Source organism: Halyomorpha halys, unplaced genomic scaffold, assembly GCF_000696795.3.
Source record: "Halyomorpha halys isolate HHAL.00 unplaced genomic scaffold, Hhal_1.1 Scaffold260.1, whole genome shotgun sequence".
NCBI lineage: Eukaryota > Metazoa > Arthropoda > Insecta > Hemiptera > Pentatomidae > Halyomorpha > Halyomorpha halys.
Window position 1 is genome coordinate 831820 of NW_027112780.1, and position 22298 is coordinate 854117.

Genomic DNA, 22298 nt, shown 5'->3' on the forward strand with positions numbered 1-22298 from the left:
TATACGCATAGAAAAGTGCTTGCCAATTGCTTTGAATGCAGTTGAATTGTTTTCATAAATAAATTAAAATAATCTCTTGAGAATTTCATAGGTTGTTCTCTATTTCTTTTTTTTCTTTTTTTTTTTTTTTTACTTTCACTTACCTCTGCATGGGCTGACGGACGCTGCCCGTAGATGAAACAAAACTTCGTTGGTTGACCAATCCAAACCATGGTTTGAACCTTTTCCTCCTTAAAGGCTAGTAAAGAGTTTTAATATTTCATTTGTAGGCGTTTTCACTTCAACAACAAACATTTCACGCGATGAATTGTGACTAATTAATCCTGCCAAGTCGCCTTGTTTTCACTCCAGTTTGTTAAATATCGGAAAGATATACCGACGACAGTTACAAACCGCGATGACATTTTGAAGTTACACAATGCAGTGTGATTTAGGACTATTTAAATATCATACGTTAAAAAAAATATTTCATTTGAAAACTGATTTATCAATGATAAAAAAAAAAAAAAAAAAAAAAAGAGGCATTTCTTTACTAGAAGATTTCCTCTACCGATCTCCTGCTTCAGCGTGTCCCTATAGATCAGCCACCTTACTCTTGGCCACACCAATCTTCCATCTCTTCTTTTACCTGCAATATCCGAATTCATCACAAGAGCTTTGGAATTATCTCACCATTTATCCGTTTTACTTGCCCTATCATCTGAGTAATAAAAACAACCAAACATTATTCAAAAACCAAATTTTGCCTACTGGTAAAACCAACACACGGATTCTTGAAATACTTTCTTGAAACGAATTAAATAGCTACGCCAAGGAACAAAATCATGTTATTTGAACTGAAATATAACTAAGAAAAGCTTTGAGAAATTCCGTTCATCTAAATGTTCTAGACCTTTTTTATTTTTATTTTTCAGGGCAGATGGAAGAGTTTAGGATGACCTAATGAAAACTGGCGGTGATTCGAGTTTTATTTGACAAGACTGGCCAAAATGCTGTGTGAAGAACTAATAAAACAAATAGAGATGAGGTGCCGACGAGGAAATGATTACATTAATAAAAGAGGAGAGTTGGCGTACATCGTGCCCAAGGGGATGGTTGGGGATAGTGGACTTGTGGGAATAACTGACAGGGCAGGGCAAAGTTAAAGCCTCCACACAGTGAGTGCCAGTTTACTACCGATTTCCTCCAAAATTGCTGCTAAGGCTTTTGAAATTGGTATATGAAGAAGTAAGTACTAGAACATACAGAGAGCTCATCTGATAATCATAGCATGTGCCAGAGGCTCACGAATTCACGTAGCACCATTTTAATGACTTTAATATCTAGTTAATTACCATTGTAATTTATAAGATATCGTTCTTCTGCAATGACGAAATAAATTAATACTTTAAATAGTTGCGTAAAGTACTCATTTGAACGAAAATTTAATATAACTTCTTCTATAAGGATATAGGCATATATTTACGGTATTTTCATTTTGGAAAATTCGTAAAATATTAAATTAAATAAAGTTTTATAATTCTATATCTATGAGAAATTCAACCTTTTCCTTGAGGAAATAGTCCGCATAACCTTCCGAAAATATTATTTTGGACCCCCAAGGGATCATACATCACTTGCCTGACTGGTTATGAGAATATTCAACATTATTGTTTTTGTTAATTAATAATCGTTGGTTTTATTTATTTTTTAACTTATTACTATTTTATTTTACACTATTCATAAATTCGTTTTTTATCTTCTTTTTTTTGTGCTTTCAGTACAATTTTAACATTTTATTAATATTTAAATTAAAATAAAGTTTGAATAATAAATTGAATATTTGTGATAGATAACTGGAAGAAAGAAGTTGAATAAAAGTAGAATATAGAGGATAAAATATTTTTTAAAAAAGAGAAAGAAATGTCATATGACATTGTATCTATAAAAATACAACTATATTTATATACATATTTCATATTTATACACTATTTTTTAATAAATAGTGATATTTAGTTATAACGAAAAAAAAGTAAATTACGAAAATATGTGTTTATATTATCTCTAATAAAAGGACGATTAGAATGATATGTCTTGTCGCAATCTAATATTTTTGGGCAGAGCTGCTTGTTAAAAAAAAACAAAAAAAAAAAAACTTCTATTCCCCTCTCTTTAAAAATCATACACCTATGCAGTTTTCGATTACGGATTTGAATAAAACAAAATTAAACCGAATTCCTTATGACCCAAACATAAAAACAAACCAATGTTTTGTTAAAATTAAAAGATTTTTGTCACTTTTCTACAATTTTAACATCAATAACTACAATGTTCCGAACATTTGAACTATTCCGGCAAGAAAAAAACTAAAACAAACTATTGTAATTCTCCGATTAAGAAAATGAATAATACCTTTTCTTTTCAGTTGAATAACATTTTTAAAAAGATTTAAGAACAGGTGCAACAGTCGATCAGTCAATTGAAAAGAAAAACCAAAAACTTTAATTCCTGAAAGGAATTTTTTTTTATTATATCGTTGCCATTATCATTATCGTTATTGTGGTTTTATTTGGAGATTTGTTTTTTAAATACTCCCTAATACATCAGGAACGAAGCAAAACCATCAGTATGATTTCATAATATATAGCACCTGAGAAAAATATCCATAAAAACTGCCTTTACTGCTTCTCCCCTCTCCCCCAGCTATACTTTAATTAGGACCACTCTAATCTGTATCAAGAAGTTTCTAGTTTTGGTGTGTGTTAGTGACTGTCCCGGGATGAACCGTTTGGTACTTGACGCTCTGCCCGTGAACTTCACGGAATACACTGTCATTCGGTTAAAAATTTATATTTTTATTTCTTTTGACAGTATTTTTGAGAAAAAAGGCATTTAATCACCATTGAAAAAAAAAAAGAAGGAAATTTAGTGTATATTTTTAATTTTTTCTTGAGCTCGGTCAATAAACCTGAAAATCTAAATTAGTTAAATGTTAAATTAAACTCAAAATGCAGATATTAATGTTTTAATTCGCTGTATAATTTCTATGCTATATTTGCAAGATATTGTTTAAAAAACTTTAAATTCGCGTTCTCAACAACTCACAGCTTTATAATTCCATCAATGTTTGATGAAGGATGCAAATTGTCATTATAAATTGTCACAAATCAATCGCAAACCATTTAACACAATATAATATCAACATTACATTCATTTTTAATTTTAAGTACTTAGTTAAAAAATACTTTATATTAATCTTTTAAAGTGAGAACCTCAAAAATCCAAATCCATGAATTGGAAAAACTTTAGTTATAAATTGAAATGGGAATATAGTAAAATAAAAATATTACTAAAAGGCTATTAACTATTGCCAATGGAATAGGCGATCATTTTTACTTAGTTAAATAATTTACAACAAATAGTACGTACAATAAAATCATAGACGATACTGTGTTAAATATTTCTATTCGTGCTAGAAATTCGCAATCGTTAATTCTCGATTGTGTAATTTCTTTTTATCATGGGGTATAATAAATAAGGGATGTTAGGATGTAAGCTGTGGTCAGTAATTAGCCCATAATATCCCAAACCATTATGTGCTTAAGCCTATAAACTGTATTTAACGGGCAGTTATTTTTACGATCCCGCTACAAAGGGTACCAGATTAAGGCTAGTGGAGCAGTATTTCCACCAGAAATGAGTAGAATTATCAATTTTGCTTACCAATATATTTAATACATTCAGTTCAGCATATTGATGATATTGAATAAAAATTAAAAATAACCATTATACTCATAATCTCCAACTACCATAAACGAAAACCCAGAGAAAAGACATAATTTTTTACAACCTTTTGGAAATGATCTAATTAGCAACGATTGCTATGGAAAGCCGAAAAAATATCATTTATTAAAAATTTTTTAACTTAATTTTTTTTTTTTTAATTTTATCTTAGCTTTAGAACTTGCATTATTAAACAAAGATTAATAGCCAAATTATGCCTAGCTTATGGGAAAAAAAACTCCGGACATTACCTGGAATTTTAATACTTTATTTATTGATAAATATTACAATTTGCCACAAGGTCGAGCAAAAGGTAATAGTGATAAATAATCACATTTATGCTAAAATGAAACAAAACAAAAAATAATATAAAATAGATAAATAAATGAAATCTCTCTCTAAATATATATAAACAGAAGGATAAAAATCAAACCATGTAAATAAAGATAAAACATATACTTATAATAATAATAATAATAAAATAAAAAATAATCACTAGTCACATTTATGCTCTTATATAAAATATTAACACAATCGACCTGAGGATCCCTGAGCCCACTCTATCCCCCACGTGTGAGGGGTAGAGCAGAGCTCAAGAGATCCCAGCGCATCCTTCTCACCGCATCACTGCTAATGAGCCAATGGAGGCTGATTGCCTGGAAATAAATAATTTTCAATTTGATTCTAGTACTTCTGTATTTTGAATGAACCCGATGATCTAGCTCATAATTTAAATTTAAATTTTTTATTTTTTTATTACACTAGAGAAAATTATCTTATTTTGACGACGTGCGACAGCAATTCATAATAAATTTACCTCTGGCAAACTAATCCTCTAATAGTTTCACTGATTTACTTAATTCTGAAATCATTTCGGAGTTTGTATATTTTAATATTTTTCAAATTGTTTCAATTTACTTTTGGTTTATAAAGAAATATTCTGTTGTTTTTTAATGTTTATTTCTTTTTCAATTCTATTTATTATAATATATGTTGAATAACTGTACTTTATTGACGGTTTTCTTTTTCATTCCGTTTTTAAAATTTTTTTTTTACCATTTTTTAAATTGAATTTATCGTTATTTATATATAACATTTCCTACAGGCTATTCTGCCCAGTTCATTAGTTTCAGTAAAAATTTCCTTATTTCGCCACTATTTCATTAATATTCAACTTTTAATTACAACCAATTTAACTCTATCACACCTTGCTATCTTAATATTATTTATATTAATGATAGCAAGGTGACCTGAGAAGCTGAAGGTTTTATTTATAAACTTCCAATAGATAATACTCTAATGTTATAAATATATTAAAGAGTCAATAAAAAAAAAAAATGGTCAAAAATATAATATTTGGCAATCTTGTGCACGCACTAGGTTCCTTTAACGTGTTTTAAAGGAGATTCTTAATCTAGGGTCTTAAGAAAATAGATCATCGAGTTAAAACTAAGAATAGCTTAAAATGTTAACGAACAAAACAACAGAATGATTTCTTTTCTTGTGATTTTAGAATAGATGATAATTTTTTGAGTGCACAATCACCTTTTTTTGAAGGATGAAATTACAGATCTAAGGCTTTACGTCTATCAAGATAAGCCCCATTGAGATATTCCGCATGAGTTGGGCCTTATGATAAAAAAGAGGAGTGGAAAAAAAAAATGGAGCATTATTGAAATCCAGAGGGTTGAGTGTTCTCTAAGGGTGTTGGTGATTTAGCCCTTTTCCAGAAGCAGTTCCTTTGACTTTCAAATTGCGGTCAGTGGTGGCCGCCTGCCCGACGCAGGTTATTCACGCCCCTCAGCCACCTATCCTTAATTCCATTACTGCTTTTCCTCCTGTCAACTCTCTTACCCCCCTCTCATCGGAATAAAACTCATTTTGTTCAATTGGAGAAAATTCTAAGTGAATCGGAGAATTTCTTATATTTATACCTCTCCAATACAGTAAATTGTGAAAAATTAATCAGGAAAAAAATATTTGAGAAAAAATTTCATAGACAATACAATAAAATATAAATAATTGATCACTTTTTTACTATCACTTTCCTATGTATGGATTACATAGCAAGGGAAAGTATTGCGATCATGAAAAATTTAGAATTCGAGTTATCGACGAAAATACACGTTTTGAGGTACTCAAAACAATTATTCCCGCATAATGAAGTCGTGGGAAGCTGAAATTACAAATTGCAGATTGGGGAGGGGGGGTATTATATGTATGCGGCGTGGCAGCAACATTTTTGCTAAAATCGACTAACCGGAAGTGCTACTATAGAATCGATTCTTTAACATTTTTTCGATTTCCTCTAAAACAGCTCTAACGATTTTGATTAAATTCAGTGAATCAAAGAGCAATTATTTGCTATTTAATATCTGATAACTTTTATCTTTAGTAAAAAAGACTAATAGGGCTTGAATGCCAAATTTTCAAAACATTTTCTAGTAAAATTCCTTAGCAACAGAAAAATAAAAATTGTTTGTTCTTAATTTTCGTCTCTCGAGCATATAGACAGTTCTTTTTTTTTTTGTGAAAATTACAAAAGTAGCGATAACTTCACTATCCTACGCAAAACTTGGAGGCGTGAGGAGGTGTTTATATCTAGATGGGGGGGGGGGGGCTAGACCTGCATGTGGGCCAATTGTCTTTTTTTGCCAACCCTTGGAGTGTTGAGATTAGTTTCATAGGATCACCAAGAAATAAATATTAACTGCCCCAGGTGAGAATCGAACCCACAATGTACTGAACCGCGCGCTCTGGGACCTCAGCCCGCACGGTCGTCACGTCCCTAAGTAGGTTAGTAAGTGAAAGTTATGTGATGCCAGCACTGCCACATATTTTTTTTATGTTTTCATAATGTGATTTTAATAATATATAATATCTCAGCGTACATAAAAACAATAAATAATATAAACGACATAATTGTTAATATAGTGTAGAGTTTATTCTTTAATTCTCATTGTATAATAACACATAGAACAATGATTACTATAACAGAAACTAATTTTTTTTCTTGGCCCATGACACCGAAGAAAAAAATTATTTTTTAAGTTAAGCATCCTATACTTTTTAAGAATAATTATATAGATCGATATTTTTCCGAATTAGGCGCCAAGTTCGTTAATTGTACTACGGGACCTGTGATTGCGGTCCATTTCAAAGTCCAGATTGAGGATAAACGAGTTCTCTGGTACGTTTTAATTGATAATCTCAGTGCTTTGCCAAATGATGAAGTAATTAGGACTTGGCATAAATTAGGCGATTAGTGAGAAGTGCGGATGGAGGGGGGGTGCCATTTCTGAGGCAAAATATTGAAATCAAGAGATTAAACTTTAAGACATTTAGTTTATTAGGTATTAGATGCTCTTTGCTGCCAAAAGGAAAACTCATTAGAAAACAAGATTCGTCTTTAAGTTAAATGAGATTTCTATTCCTGGAACAGATGTATTCTGTCTGTATTTGGTTATTGGTTAGGTAGTTTTTTTTCGTAGGAGAAGTAGACTTACACATTTAGCCTTTAGACAGAAAAAAATGAATATAAGAGCCAAATATAAATCTGATAGACATGTACCATTGTAATTAAAATTAAAAGGACCTATAGCTGCAACTAGGAGGTATGAAAAACGCAGTTTATTTTTTATGTTCCTTTTTCTCAGGAACTATACTTACACAATGTCGGTCAGGTTCCATTCCTCACCAAATGTTTTTCCAATACTTGTCCAAGTTAAAAAAAAAAAAATGTCCAACAAAAAAGTTTGATGGTATCAACAATAATAATTCTTTTTTTTCAATAATAAAATTTTTTACTTAGCCTAAGATTGATGTCCTACACAGATGGAAAATTTTTAATTCAATTTAAACGATTCCTAACTAGAGTAGTAACAGATTTTTCGTTTTGGGAATTGGCGTTTTTTCTTCTTGGTTGTTGTTTCTCTATTTTTATCTGGCTAATAATGGAACTAATAATTAATTCTTGAAGCTCATGGAGTGCAGATCAGCCATTTAACTAAAAACAGTCTCGCTTAAATGATCATTTTCGATATTAACAGTTTTTTCTGAACCACAGTTGAGTATTTTAGTTTTATTATTTTTTTTTTTAATTTTGTGATCTTTAATAAATTATATATTTAATATAAACTAGTTATTTGGTCTTCGCCTAATTTAAAGAAATGATAGATTTCCAGACAGGCTTAAATTTATAATACTTATTAAACTATTTGCATCTGATTTTTCAATCGGATTAAAAAAAGGCGAAAAGAATTTTCGCTATAAGCCTGATGGGGAACTAATGATTTTTAAACACTACTAACTGGTTTATAAAATCAGTTAAATTTGTTGTTTCACTTTTTTGAACGTTTTTTTATTTCCAAAATTCCTATTATGTACATATAAATGATATCCTTCTTTTTTTATCTGTTATTAAATACTCTACAAATTTTCTCAAGGACATAACCTAAGGTCCTAAATCATTAAAAATTTTCTCAATTTTTTAATCATAAGGAAACAAGAATTACTAACCTGTGTATTTAGCAACACCTTTGAAGGACACTGTTTCCAGGATCAGCGGCTCTGATCTTCCCTTGCTGTTGACGGAGTAAAGCAGAACTTGGTAAGAAGTGCCAGTTTCGATCCCGGTCAAGCTGAAGGAGGGTTTGGTAGAGGTGACATTGAATTTGGGAGTGAGAGCGGGCAACTGAAGGAGCTCCATGGTGAACCATTGGGGAAGGCCGCCATCGAAGCCCTCTACGCACTCGACCTGCAGTGACTCCAGGGTTTGGTTAGTGATAGAGCAGTTGACCAACGGGAACGGTCGACCTGAAACGGGAACAGGTGTTAGATTAATATAGAAAATGGTTCAAAGACAAGAAAAGATTTTTTTTTTTTGTGTAAGAGAATAAATTATTTTATGACTGGAAGACTATCCAACTAGATATTACCTGGGTCTCTTTTAAATGTTGTCTATTGGAGTCGTTTCCCTTTATATGTTTTGGAAGTTGTAGAAAAAGAAAAGTAGAAATATATTTATATACGAGTGATCTTTAAAAATTATAATAAACTTTATTTATTCTGGGACTAGTCCCTTTAGAATAATATTAATAAATAAGCACGAAAATAAATAGTAAAAATGTACGAAATTAAAAAAAAAAAGATGTAGACATATATAATTTTTTTTTTTTTAATAATTTATTTATTGATATTTACAACTGTATACATATATACACATCAAGTAAATTTGCTGTAAGTGATTTTATGACATGATAAAAACGTGTGGAGAATCTACCCATTGATATAACTCCAAAAAAATTTCTAAAGGAGAAGATCTCGAGGCCATCTTCTTTTCAGACGCCTAGGAGGATTATTAGGTAGTGAAGGAGAAGCCAGGTTAGAAACGAGTTGGTTTGGGTGGTTGGGAAGTTTATTATGGAAGGAACGGTATCTGGTTCTGGCCAAATCGGCAACATAGGGAACATTGAGGTCCTGATGGATGATTTGATTTGTGACAAACTCCTTACTTTGTACATTAAGGATTTTACGAAGGATTTTGAACTGTAAATATATAATTTAAATAGACAATATTTTATTTAAGATTGGAAAAATGTTTAGGCAGTGAAAAATTTATAGATTATGAAAAAAAACATTTAAAATAAACCTGAATTCACAAATCACTTTGAGGACGACGAGTAAAGAATATTTCATAAATACATTTTAATTATCTATAACTCCGAATGAATTTCTTTATATTAAAATATGAAGATTCAATATAAACATCTGATGTGACAGCTGCAAAAGGCAAAAGCAAAATTTAATTTTCAAGCATCACTTTTTCATTTATAGCATTTAATTGACCAACTTCCTTTAACTTTTTATTTAATACAAGGAGACGTATTGGATCAACGAACGGATTCACTAAAAGAATGCTCAGAATTTTTTTACAGTGCAGTACTTTTCAATTGATTTGCCCCCCCCCCTCTGCTAACCCTCCTCTCACCACCCCTAAAGCAGGAACATACAGCCTGATGCCCAATACAGAATCTAATAAAAACCATCAAAAGGAACTTCACGCTGCTTGCCTCTTTAATCTCAGCTCTTCTCCTCCCAGCCTTCACCTCCCGTAAGCCTAAGTTAATGCGCTACGGAAATCATTTGAAAATATATCAAGCAATTTCAATTTTTATATTAAATACTAATAATTAATACATAAGTAGGCAAAAATTATTATAATATTTTTTTACTAGAACTTGTAAATTAAATTACACGTGAATAGGGATTTTAAAAACAATAATTTATTCAACATCAATTTTTACTATCTTATATTAATTGTATAATTTTATTTATTTTTTCGAACTGATTTGTGTATATATAATTTATTCAAAAACATGAAAGAAATTTCGGATTTAAATGCCACGGCTCCAAAATAACCTTCATGAATGAATAATCAACGGACTGAAATAGACTAGCAAATAACAAGCCCAAACAGAGGCCTTCTTCTCTCTGTCAAAAACTGAAATACCGAAGAACCTCTGAAAATCTGAAGCTATGGTTGCACAATATCTTGATAATAGTTTTAATATACACCTGGAAGACCTGGGCTCTATCTAGGAGGCACCCGAAAAAAGCAGAATTGAGAGATTTGAAAGGCAAGCCTTCCGTACAATTATGGATCATTAATTACGATTTTTAATGCTTTTATTTTAAAACAGATGTAAATTTTAATTAATAAACAAATAGAAATAAAGGTAGAAATACATAGGGATACAGCTGTGTTTTATTTTAATTAAATAAAACACACCAATTCGCATGATAGTTTAGTTGAATAATAACGCTGGGAAATATCTATATAAAATTTTAACAATTGATTTGTTGAGAAATCATTATAATTATTAATTTGGGAATAACATATCGCTGCTTTACTTCAGTAGTGACTCATCTCACAATATTTTTTTTTAATTTGGTATTAAAGTTTTCCGTAGATTATACGGATAGATTATAAACTGGGGTTCTTTTCCAAATAGGCATCATACTCTTCTATATTCTTCTAATTAAGTCTGGGGTTAAGATTAATGAATATTGAAACATTTAATAACTAATAATAATAAGACTTGAAGAATTATTAACAGGTATATTATTAGAGAATGGTTGTTATCGACGCACAAACGTCAATAATTATACCAGGTTGGGCTATTTAAAGACCAAGGTCACGAAGTTCTTGTTATAACTCTAGTCAAACTTGATCTTAGTAAGACAAGAATAGATATTGACCTTGATAGAAATAATTAATAATTCCTAAGAATAACCTCACAAAATGATATCTAAATTTCTTTTGGCAAATCTGATTCTAAAATCATAAATATTAGTTACAAGGGATGTGTGTTTTTCTACTTTAGTCACAAATTGTACTTTATAAACAGAAAACTAGGTACGTAATGTCTGATGAATATAACATGATAGCGTGAAGTGTATTTTATAGATTATTGAAAAGTAAGAGTATATGAGAGTGTTAATTTATGTATTAACTCTTTTAAGAAAAAAACTATTAATTGATCTCTAAAACATGTAGAACTTTAATCATTCCATGTATGAGCATTAGTACAAGATAGAAGATAACAAATATAAGAAAAAAAAATTGTTTTTTTTTCAAGTTTTCCTCTTGAAAGGTTTTGACAAGGATCGGATCCATTCAGCGTTGAGAGGAAATTTGAGTACTTTGCAGAGTGGGAATACCTTCACGAAAACCGAAACCCAGAGGAGGTCAAGTCGGATATTGAACACAGGGCACAAGAATAGAACTTTGTACTTTGAGTCAAATAATTATTATTTTCATTCAAAAATTAAATATGAAAGTTTATGAAATGAAAAAAATCTGAAATAGCAAAAAAAAAACTCTTAGAGGGAGAGAGAGAGAAATTACGTGACTAATAAAATGATCGTGTATTGATTTTATTACATTTTTTTAAATGAATGGAACATTTCAACGATTTCAATCGGAAGAAATCTTCCTTACTAGAACCTAATCAGCTTAAACTTTTTCAAGAATTTTTTTAATCGGGAGACATGATAAAATTTAATTCTTTCCCCCAAGTTCTGGGTTAATTTAAAAAGTAGCCGGTCGGGAAGGACCTGATTGAGTTCCTGCTGGAAATTAAAGGCTGGAATCGGTCGTGGATTTAATGTATTCCCCGGATCTAGAAGAAGAAGGGACTTATACAATGGAAGTTAGTGCAAACGCAAACTTTTTCCATAGAAAGGGTAAAGAAGCCAGGAAGGAATCTTTATGTTTCCTTAGAGAGGCCGCCCTCACTTTATGAGTCGGGAATTTTAAAGCGGCTTCAGGAAAGTTCTCTTCGTATTAACTTAAGTGGCCTATTACTGAAGACCCTTCCAAACCTTTGCCTTATTCCAAAATCATACAGATTATACCAGTACAGGTCTGAGACAGTCCACTTGTCCTTTTGTACATTCTATGACTGCAAATGACTAGATATTAAATTACTTTCATTAACATAAAATCTGAAGGAAATGTTAATATCCACTAAATTTATCATCAATATTGGGGGGGGGGGAGATAAATAGAAATAGAAATGGAGAAGAAATAGTATAAAATCACAAAACCTACTGACAAGTGACTTACTTGGGATTCTCATTCAAGACTGAAACGATGAAAAACTGCTCATAGATTTCAATTACTATATCCGTGGATAATTAAGTGTGGAAAAAAATGTTTTTGTTACACTAAAAATGAAACATATGTTACACTAATTTTGGATTTTATTGTGTACAATAAGCCATAAATTTGATGTAATATTAACTTGATTTTTTTTATTATAGTAGTTACTATAACAATTAGATTAGTAGTAAGGCCCAATTGAGTGTTCTGTACAAATCTTACCAGCTGCGACGACTTGGTAGACGCAGGGTGTCTTCTGAAGGCCGACAGCGTTGGTCCCCCAGCAGGAGAGAGTACCGTAGTCCATCTCGGACACTGGAGTATAGTTGAGGGTGGACACCGTACCGGAGGCAGTGTAGCGGGCCGGGGGGACCTCTGCCTGTTCCCCGCTGTTGTTGAAGGTCCACTTGAACGTGACCAAGGGAGGGTTGGCATCGACCTGGCACTTGAGTGCAACCGTCTCCTGCTTCAGGGCCCCGTACAGCTCCTCCTTGTCCTCTTTGCAAGTTGGCACGTCTGGAAAATAAAGGAAAATTCCGTTAGCACATTCTTCTTCCAAGCAGTAGGCAAGACCTCCTAAGCGAAATATATATTATCACTCATTGGCAACGTATTCTATAAAAAAAAAAAAAAAAAAAAAAATCATTACATTAAATAATGTAAAACATAGTTAATCATAAATTTGATTGGGTATAAATAACAGATAATTATATATTTTTGTCCACGCTGTATTAATTTTACTTACAGTATACGTTACAGTATAACGTCCACGATTATTTCACAGTACTACTTCACAATTAGGTTTCGAGGAATTTAAATTTTGGATGGAGCTGGTTTTGAATCAAACTGGGTTAATATCTACTATTTGCAATGCAGTAAATTGAACAATAATATTTGAAAAAAATCAGAAATACAGTTTCAAGTAAAAAAAAAAAGAATAGAAATTATTTATTGATAAAATTTCAACAGAAAATGTGAACATACGATAAAAGTAGAAAAAACCAGGTCAGTTCTACTGATTTTTTAGTAAATATTTCATGCAATGCTGCTTTTTAAAAACCTATATCTGCGGAAGTATTGAACGTAAATTATTGTTTTAGGGCTCATACTTTAGCAAATTTACTCTTCTTTGAATGAAGTTTCATTAGGTGTTTAGTGTTTTAGGTAGTTTTAATGATATGATGATCCGAATAAAAATAAAATTTTTTTTTTTTTTAATGTTTCGAAACAGCTACCATTTTTTATTCTTCCTAACTCTACTTGGCAAACTCATCAATTTTGATTAGTAACTACACATGGTTTTCATTAAATTAATCAAAATTTGAGATGAAATAACTGAATTTCTGTCTCCTTTTGGGCTCTTCGACTATATCCAAAATAGACTAATTTTAAAAATCGTTTAAAACAAATCATCTTGATAGTTAAACATAGTGAACTCACATTGTATGTGAAAAATATTAACAGTGATGAAAGTTTGTAACCAGAAGTACTTCTCACAACCAAGGGCATACCTTTGTAGTTAGTTATTCAGTGCTTATTATAGTTGTTCAGTTTTAGCTCAATGATCACCTTTGTGGTCAACTGAATCTATTTATACCAAATTTACTTGTTTAGTCGATCAGTTTTACTTGTTTAGGATGAAGAATATTGGCCGACATCTGGGCACACAGCTGGGCCAGTGCGGCAGTTCACACACTCGTCATTCTCTGGAATTATGATCTCCGGGTGCGGCCCAATGTTTACATTAAAAAAGGACAGGGTGTCATTGACAAAAAACTTAAACGAATAAGATAATATGATAATTATATATTTTGATAAATTTCTAGCATTTGTGTTTTGATGATGCTATATTTTAGTATAGGAGGCAGGATGTTTTTATTTGTTTAATAATGTTTAGTTATCATTTAGTCTGTTTTTATTTTATCTTTCCACGTGGGATCTACGATTCCAATAAGACTTCTTTAGTAATAGTAAGTTAAATAGTATTAGACACGTGCCCATGGCTTCATCGCTCTTGTAAAAGTAAAAAAAAAACCGTAAATATCATATAATTTAAAAAAAAGTTCTATATTATCGTAATCCGTCTTTTCCCTACATGTATTTAATGATTATTATATACCAATCCACTTATTTTTTAATAGGAATAATAACAAAATACGCTACCAGTAAATTAGGCCAACATCAAGTAAAGTTTATTTTTATCGTCTTTTGAAGCCCTTGATTTTCAAACAGATCAAAAACTGTAAATTTTTGGAGTATAACTTATTTCATATATTATTATAATGTTCTGATTTCACAAAAATATATATATATATATATAGTTTTACCCACCCAATCCATTACTATAAACCTGAATTTCCACTGTTCCAACTCATATCCATATCTTTTATATTTTATTCCTTTATTATGCAGACAAATTAGTTTGGAATAAAGAAAAACTTCTGAAACGTTTTCTTTTGTATCCCTGGCTCTTATTTGTTTTCAGGTCTGGTTTGTACCATTTTGTGCAGTAGAGAATGGTGTTATTTTCACGTAGAATTGTATAGTTTTATTGAAGCTATTACCTTTTTAGTGACGAATGAAATGGAATGAAAATATAACCATTGAATACATGCAGACCGAAGGCAGAATACGATAATATAGAATATTTTAAATATTATACAAAATATTTGTTTTTCTTCTAAAGCGCCTATTGACAAGAATCTTCGGACACGAGCCTAATATTTTTCGAAATAGTTTTATCCAAACATATTCATTGAAATCGTTTGTCCCACTTGCATACCCTACTATCGTGAGAAGTAGTTATGTAAGGACTGGAAAGTAGAACAAAACATAATATTTACGGTAAAAAAAAATGTAAAATAAATCAGCACCACTACCACTCAAGAGGGATGCATTAATTTGTAGGAAAGTACTGTTACAACGGTTGTACAAGGAGAAAACTTGTTCAGAATCACGTACGACCACTAGATTTTTCCCCAATTAAGAGTACCCACTGTATAAGGCAGTGTGGACCCCGGATGGCTCAAGAACCCACAAGGTTGATTTTACCTTTAATTATTAATTAGAACAATTAAACACACATTATTTCTAATTTAAACGATATTAATTTAAAACATTATACATCTATATATAATTTACAAAATGAGAATACACTAAAGGACTTTTTGAATCAAATTAAATATATCTTACGGACTAACGATAAATTTAAATTTAATTTACTAGTCATTTAAAAAAAATATTTTAGGGGGGGGATTCTTTAAAAATGGCTTTTCTGTCTCAAGTCTAATTTTGTTCCTAAAAAGACAAAGAGGAGTTTTAGAATTTAAATTTTACTGCAGGGGTAAATGGGTCAAGCAACTGGGAGGGCAGAATTTCATTATACTGGAACAATTTTATTCCACAATACAATGCAAGTGTGTCCTTGCCAATGTACCCTTGGTCAAGGTACTGCAGAGTTGTTCTCCAAGTTTTCTCAACATCTTCTGTATGTAAAATATGAAGCTCTACATAAATTTAAGAGGAGAAAAGTAACTCCTCAGTGATTCTCTTTCATCTTCGCAATTTTATACTTTTCATGGGATTCGATTTATACAAATGTGTAAAAACCGTATTTTCTATCATTCAACTAATTTATTTAAAAAACAAAGTAAAATCTGATAAATACTTCTTTGTTAAAATCAAAGGTTGGTGGTTTACACGATGCTATAGTTGTGGGAAAATTAATTTTTAGTAGTTTGAAGTTCAGATAAAATACTACTAATCAATGTTCTTTTAGGCACAATCGGGAAAAAAAATTAATAAGATCAAATAAATGTAGACCAAAGAGAACACACCTCTCAAGTCAACAGTAAAATATATATATTGCATTTAATTACCCTTAACCTTATGTTACAATGTTTAGAAATGAAATTGCAACTCTTTAGTCTTCTTTAGACTGTTGATGTGAGATGTATTATCGATTTCTGCATTTATTTAATCTAGAGTTTTTCAATCCAGATGATGCTTTTATGAAGAGAGCAATTGATTATTTTGATACATAGATTTAATATACTCTAGGCTAAGCTTTCATATCTACTAATAGTATATGTTCTAATGATAATTTTTTATTCTTATTAATAAATATACTCTGTGTTGATGAAGTGATATAATTTTAGTAAGATAAAATATTCACCCGATTTTCGGTTAGCACCGATCTGAGACTTTTGAGATAACAAAAACAGATGAAATATTGATGTGACATAATTCAAAACTAAAATAGTCAAAATATACGATAAAATAGCGCAAATTAGTGATTATATTACATATTATCATCAATTAATGTGTTGAGAAAAAAAAAGAATAAAAAGTAAAATTAATATTTTTTTCAAAGGTATGCTTTAAAAAATATACGTATAATTAAATAAATTGTTGAGGTAAGAAGATATGACAGTTGCCGTCATGACTGCATTGTCACTCTAGGTTTGGCGTGGTAGCTGAGAGTTGAGTGAGCCGTAGTGAAGTTACTCTCAAAATAAACCCGCTTAGAAAGAAGCACACACTGTCACAGCCACTGAAATGGTGAAAACTTTACAATAGTTGCCGTCATGATAGTATTTACTGTCACGGTAGTGTTATCATATTAGGTCTGGCGTGATAGTTTTCAATACATGCAGCGGCTATGAAATCGCAGGCAAGCTGAAGTTCGTTTACACGGTACAACTTTACTGTTACGGCAGCAACCACAATGAATTAAATTAGATGACAGTTTCCGTAATGGTATCACTTAATTATCTAAAATGATATTATAGTCAAAATTATGAATTAAGAAAAAAATTATTTAATAAAATAAATTCTTTTTCAGCAATAATCATTTAACAAATAGAATTAGAATAAAATTATGAAAAAAATAATTTATTTCCGCTGTTTAACAATTTATTTTTAAAATATAGTTCCAATAGATTGGACCTTCAAGGCAGACCTTATCCTTTAGCCATGCATTCCGTTCGGAATTTTTTAAGAAATGCCAACCCATTAGATTAGTAATTTCTGACAAATTTAACGAATCGAGTTACACAAAATATTATTACTTCGTATACCAATTTATGAAAAGAAAAAAACGTTAACAGAATAAAGATTACACTAGGACTGCGGTAGTGGTAAGGAGTGACGTCACGCAGGCTGTATTGCGGATTTCGCATAGTTAAACATTGATAAACTTATGAAAAATTAACTAATGGACAGATTTAAGTCAAACTTTGTAAATCCTAGCTTTAAAAGCAAATCTATCGTCCTAAAGTTTCAGTAAAATAAGTAACATATTCATAAACTCCATTCTGAAACATTAATAGTTGATTTATTTTTCAGTTGTTTCCAGGTATTAAAATCGTAACGCAACTGGCAGTCGATGTTTATAAAATATTTTAAGTGGTAATCTCCTAAGGAGCCACTATCGGTACGCTTTGATTTCGTCTTCAATAGTTCTTTAACGACCCAACGGCTAATTGCGTAACCTTATTGTTTTAAGAATAAATGAAGCATTGAAAAGCAAATTCTAAAACATGTACTGCATGAAATTCAACATAAATATTAACAATTCTTTTTTTATGTTATATAATACTAATGGAAACTATTCATGGAACTGTGGAGCACTTTAATACAATACATTGTTTTACATATGTTAACAAATATTTATTTTATTGTACGTTATATTTCTGAAGCCTGTATTGTCGATTTCCAAATGGTTTTTCCTTCATTTTAGACGCAATATAAATTATTTTTAAACGTAAAACTCATGGAAGTACTTGTACAATATGTTTAAAATTTTAATTTCCTCACTCGACGTTTCTTTCCGGATAATATTATTATATTGTATAGAAAGAAAAATGTGAGATTTTTGATATTGTATATTTAGAAATAGAAAAGTGGTTCATGAATCCCTTGACCTTTTGATTATTATAAAAAAATAAACATGAATCCCACTATTAAAAAATATGGTGCGGTGCGCGAATCATACACCTTCACTTACTAACCTACTAATGTCCCCAAGTTTTGTGCATATAGTGGAGTAGTGTTAAAGTTAACAATATTTTGTGGTTACTAAAAAAAAAATTAAGAACAGAGAAGGCAAAATTTACGTACAACAAATTTTGATTTCTCTACTGCTATAGAAATTCTAGAATTAGTGGTTATAAAAAATTCTGAAAAATACAACAGTTAACCAAAAGATAACGAATTAAATCTGGAATGATCGGGTCATACTTGAAATATGATACTTTTTCCGTATGGATGGAATGTATCTATTTTTCATTTTCAAATTCGTAATATTTTTTTATCTATACATTTTTTATTATTGCTAACAATGAGAACTTTTTTTTTTTAAATTAACAAAATTAAAGGTACTTTAGACCATGATGTTTTTGAAAATTCGACGTTTAAGTCCTTTTATACATCCCCAAAGGGCACAATACCTATCTCATATTAAAAATCAGTTAAATCCTCATTGATTCACTGAATTTAATTAAAATCATTAGAGCCGTTTAGAGAAAATCGAAAAAAATCTGAAAAATCGATTCAATAAAGCGGCGCTTCTAGTCTATCGATTTTCAGGGGGCATCGAAACATGTATTTCAGTCGAAAACTCGAATTAGAAATTTTTCACGATCGAAATACTTATACTTAAGCATGGTAGAAGAGTTTCAAAGCCAAAAAAAATTAACATTTATTTCATCATTAAACAATATGTTTATACAGATATTAAGGTAACCCAGAATGACAGATAAAATAATATATTTTATATTAGTGATAAACCTACCTGTTACGTATTTCGTATCAGAAACTGGGCCACCAACAACGATTGTCTGGCAATTTTCTGAGAGAAAATAGTCATTCTATACGAAATCACCTAATACTTCACACCATTATGTGGTATATTATCAAGGTTTGGTGTTTTAGTAATAGCAATTAAATGCCTTGAAAATTTATTTTTTAACAGAGAAAATTTTTCTTAACATTGATTTTTCAGAATTAAGGAAATGAACGAATTTCATCAAACTTAAATACTATTTTGATGTCCCTATATCATTAAATTTTATAAAAATATCAATAATTTTGAAGCTCAATAGAAAATTTTTGAAATTTTGACAGGAGTCACGTTTTTATGTCATAGAACACAATAACAGGTTGCTCCAGATAAATGTAGGAAGATAGTTCGGGTGACGGTCAATAAAGGTTTCAATATTTTAAAATTAAAAAACTATTTATTGTTAACCAAGGTTTTGCCCTACTTTGTAGGGCTTCGTGAGGGGTGTTAGATTGAAACATTTACTATTATGATACCTTTATTAACCGCTACCCGGACTATCTTCCAACAATCTACTTCATACGGTCAACACTATTTTCTTCCAATAAATGTTTAATGTTGGTTTTTAAGAACCCTTAGGGGGTCGAAAGTTTTTAAATATTTTTTTTTTAATATTAAAACAATTTTTTCTAGCTAAATATTATTAAGGAAATTGAACTATTACCTATGATGGACGTAAATAAAATAAATAACTGAAGTCCAATACTTGATTGAGCTATAGGTGTCTGAAGGTCTTTGTCAAAACTCGGACGTTTTTATCGGTGGCTCGAAGAAGGAACTGTGAAATTGTAAAATATGGGTCAATTTTCACTTGAGGAAGGGAAGGATATAGCAGGAATGGATCAATAAGGCGATTTAAAAATGACTACTAGGGTCATTTAAGGCTCCTGCAATGCGTTAAACATTTATTCCACTGGTAGGGAGCTAGATGATAAATTTTCTACTACAGGCTAATCATCAGTAACGGCACTGCGTTTTCATTTTTTTCTTTTCTTTTTTAAAGTTTGTATTCCGTGAGAGAATAATGACATTCTTCTCTAATGAATAAACAAATTACTTTCTTTTTTTTTTTACAACCAGATATACTTCAAATAGATGACATAGATTCCATTCTCTATGGACCTCAGGGATTGCTTTCCCATCAAACTTATTAATAACTTCCCAATTTAATGAATATAATGGTGAGATTCCAATCTTAATGCCTTGAACCACTAAGCCAACGTCAAACAACTCACTAGTCGACATTTCGCTAATTCAGTCGGACAGATCTTGTCTTTTAAGTCTACTATTACAAGACAATACCCAATAGACGATTCAACCAACTATACCAAAAACTCAGCAGGACCTCCAATCTCTTAATAGACCGTAAACGTCTAGTTTAACATCAAACATTCCAATCCTTTCAATCCAAAATCCATAGTTAACGCGCCCTATTATTTTTTCGATAGAATATTAGAATATTCATTTTTTCCTTGACCTCATGTCAACCAAATTCTCAAAATTCCATTTAAATATTGCTAATTACCCTAATCCTTTGGTTCAATCCTTATCCAGTTCCACACATCCCCATAATCCACCTCAAAGATTAGAACGGCAGTGGCCAAGAAACCTATTAGAATATTTATTCGACAATTATTGTTCTGACAATGGCCAGATGCTCCGCTCATGTAGAGTGTTTGCGGCTTTAGCGCACTTACTCAGCCTCCACTGGCTCCTTACCAGTGGTGCGCCAATGCGCTGGGATTTCGAAGATCTCTGCTCTACCTCTTATGCGTGGGGGGATTGAGTGGGCTTGGGAATCCTCAGGTCGGGAATGTAAATATTGATAATGGTGTAAATTTAACTAGTGTTTTTATTTATAGTTATATTAGTTAAATTTATTTATTTACTTATTTTACTTTCTCCTAACTACTTCATGTAAATACTTTAACTATGTTTATTTTATTTTTATTTCGGTTTATATACAAATAGAATTTTTTAAATTATTAATATATATTTTTTTCTTATTATTATTATTTGTATTTCTTTTATTTTATAATTTTGGAATGAAACATCTATCACTATTACTCATTGCCCAAGCTGTGGCCGAATGTAATATTTAATCAATAAATAAATATAAGTGGAACAGAAAATCACAAATATCACATGGACAGAGACAAAACATAGCATCAACAAATTAAAAAGTGAGCCCACCATTCATACTCATAATCTATCTATCTCTAACGAATTATTTTCTCTTATATATTAATACTAAATAATTTAAGTTAATTCAGTGTAACTCGAATATTATATCATTTATATAGGGACAGTAAAAGCAAAACAACAGTGTGATGTGTTTCTGAACAAAAAAAATTGTTTATTTATTTATTGAAATTTAAAAATGCATTGAAAAAAAAATACAATATAAAAATGTGATAAATGTTTCGGAACTCATGTTAATCTTGGGAAGGAAAGGTGGTACTTCAATTATTACTTTAAATTAGGTTCCGTGGTGGTTCCAAATGTAAGAATTGAATGTGGGAGGAATTTCATGGTAAGATGGAGACTCAAAGCTCAATTCTCTATGTCCAAATAGGCCTGATTATCATAGTTTTTGGAGTAAATGGGAAGTTTAGAGCGTTTGTAAAAATAAAAATAAAACTTACACTGAATGTGGAACTGAACCAATACAATGTACGACAGCTTTCCATGATTCCAATAAAATTTTATTTTGTTGTAACATTCCAGAAGCGTTTTGTTTCTTATGGTATAGTAGTAGTTTTATTTAAAATAAGAATTATTGTCCCTCATTATTTTAGGGTCAATGTTTTTCTTGATTTTTATAAGGTATTTTCGTTCGAAAAATTGTGTTTTGTATGAAAAAATAAAATAAATAAAAAGTGAGGATATATCTGGCAAGATGGTTTTTTTTTTTTGTTTTTTTTTAAGATTGATAGATTTATTTATTGATAGATATTACAATCTGCCACACAGTTGTGGGCAATAGGTAATATTGATAAATGATCTCATACATACTAAAATAAAAAATAA

At 30.6% G+C, this 22298-nt stretch overlaps 1 protein-coding gene across 2 annotated transcripts in view; it reads right to left on the reverse strand.

Annotated features, from left to right (window-relative positions):
- Positions 1-22298, reverse strand: part of LOC106680401 (nephrin) — a 233905-nt gene that overhangs the window by 24438 nt on the left and 187169 nt on the right. For both annotated transcript variants that reach the window (XM_067050553.1, XM_014420097.3), the window contains exons 9-10: positions 12650-12943; positions 8281-8577 (exon numbers count right to left, since the gene is read on the reverse strand). In XM_067050553.1, coding sequence (XP_066906654.1) covers positions 8281-8577; positions 12650-12943 — 591 coding nt within the window. The remainder of the gene's footprint in view (positions 1-8280; positions 8578-12649; positions 12944-22298) is intronic.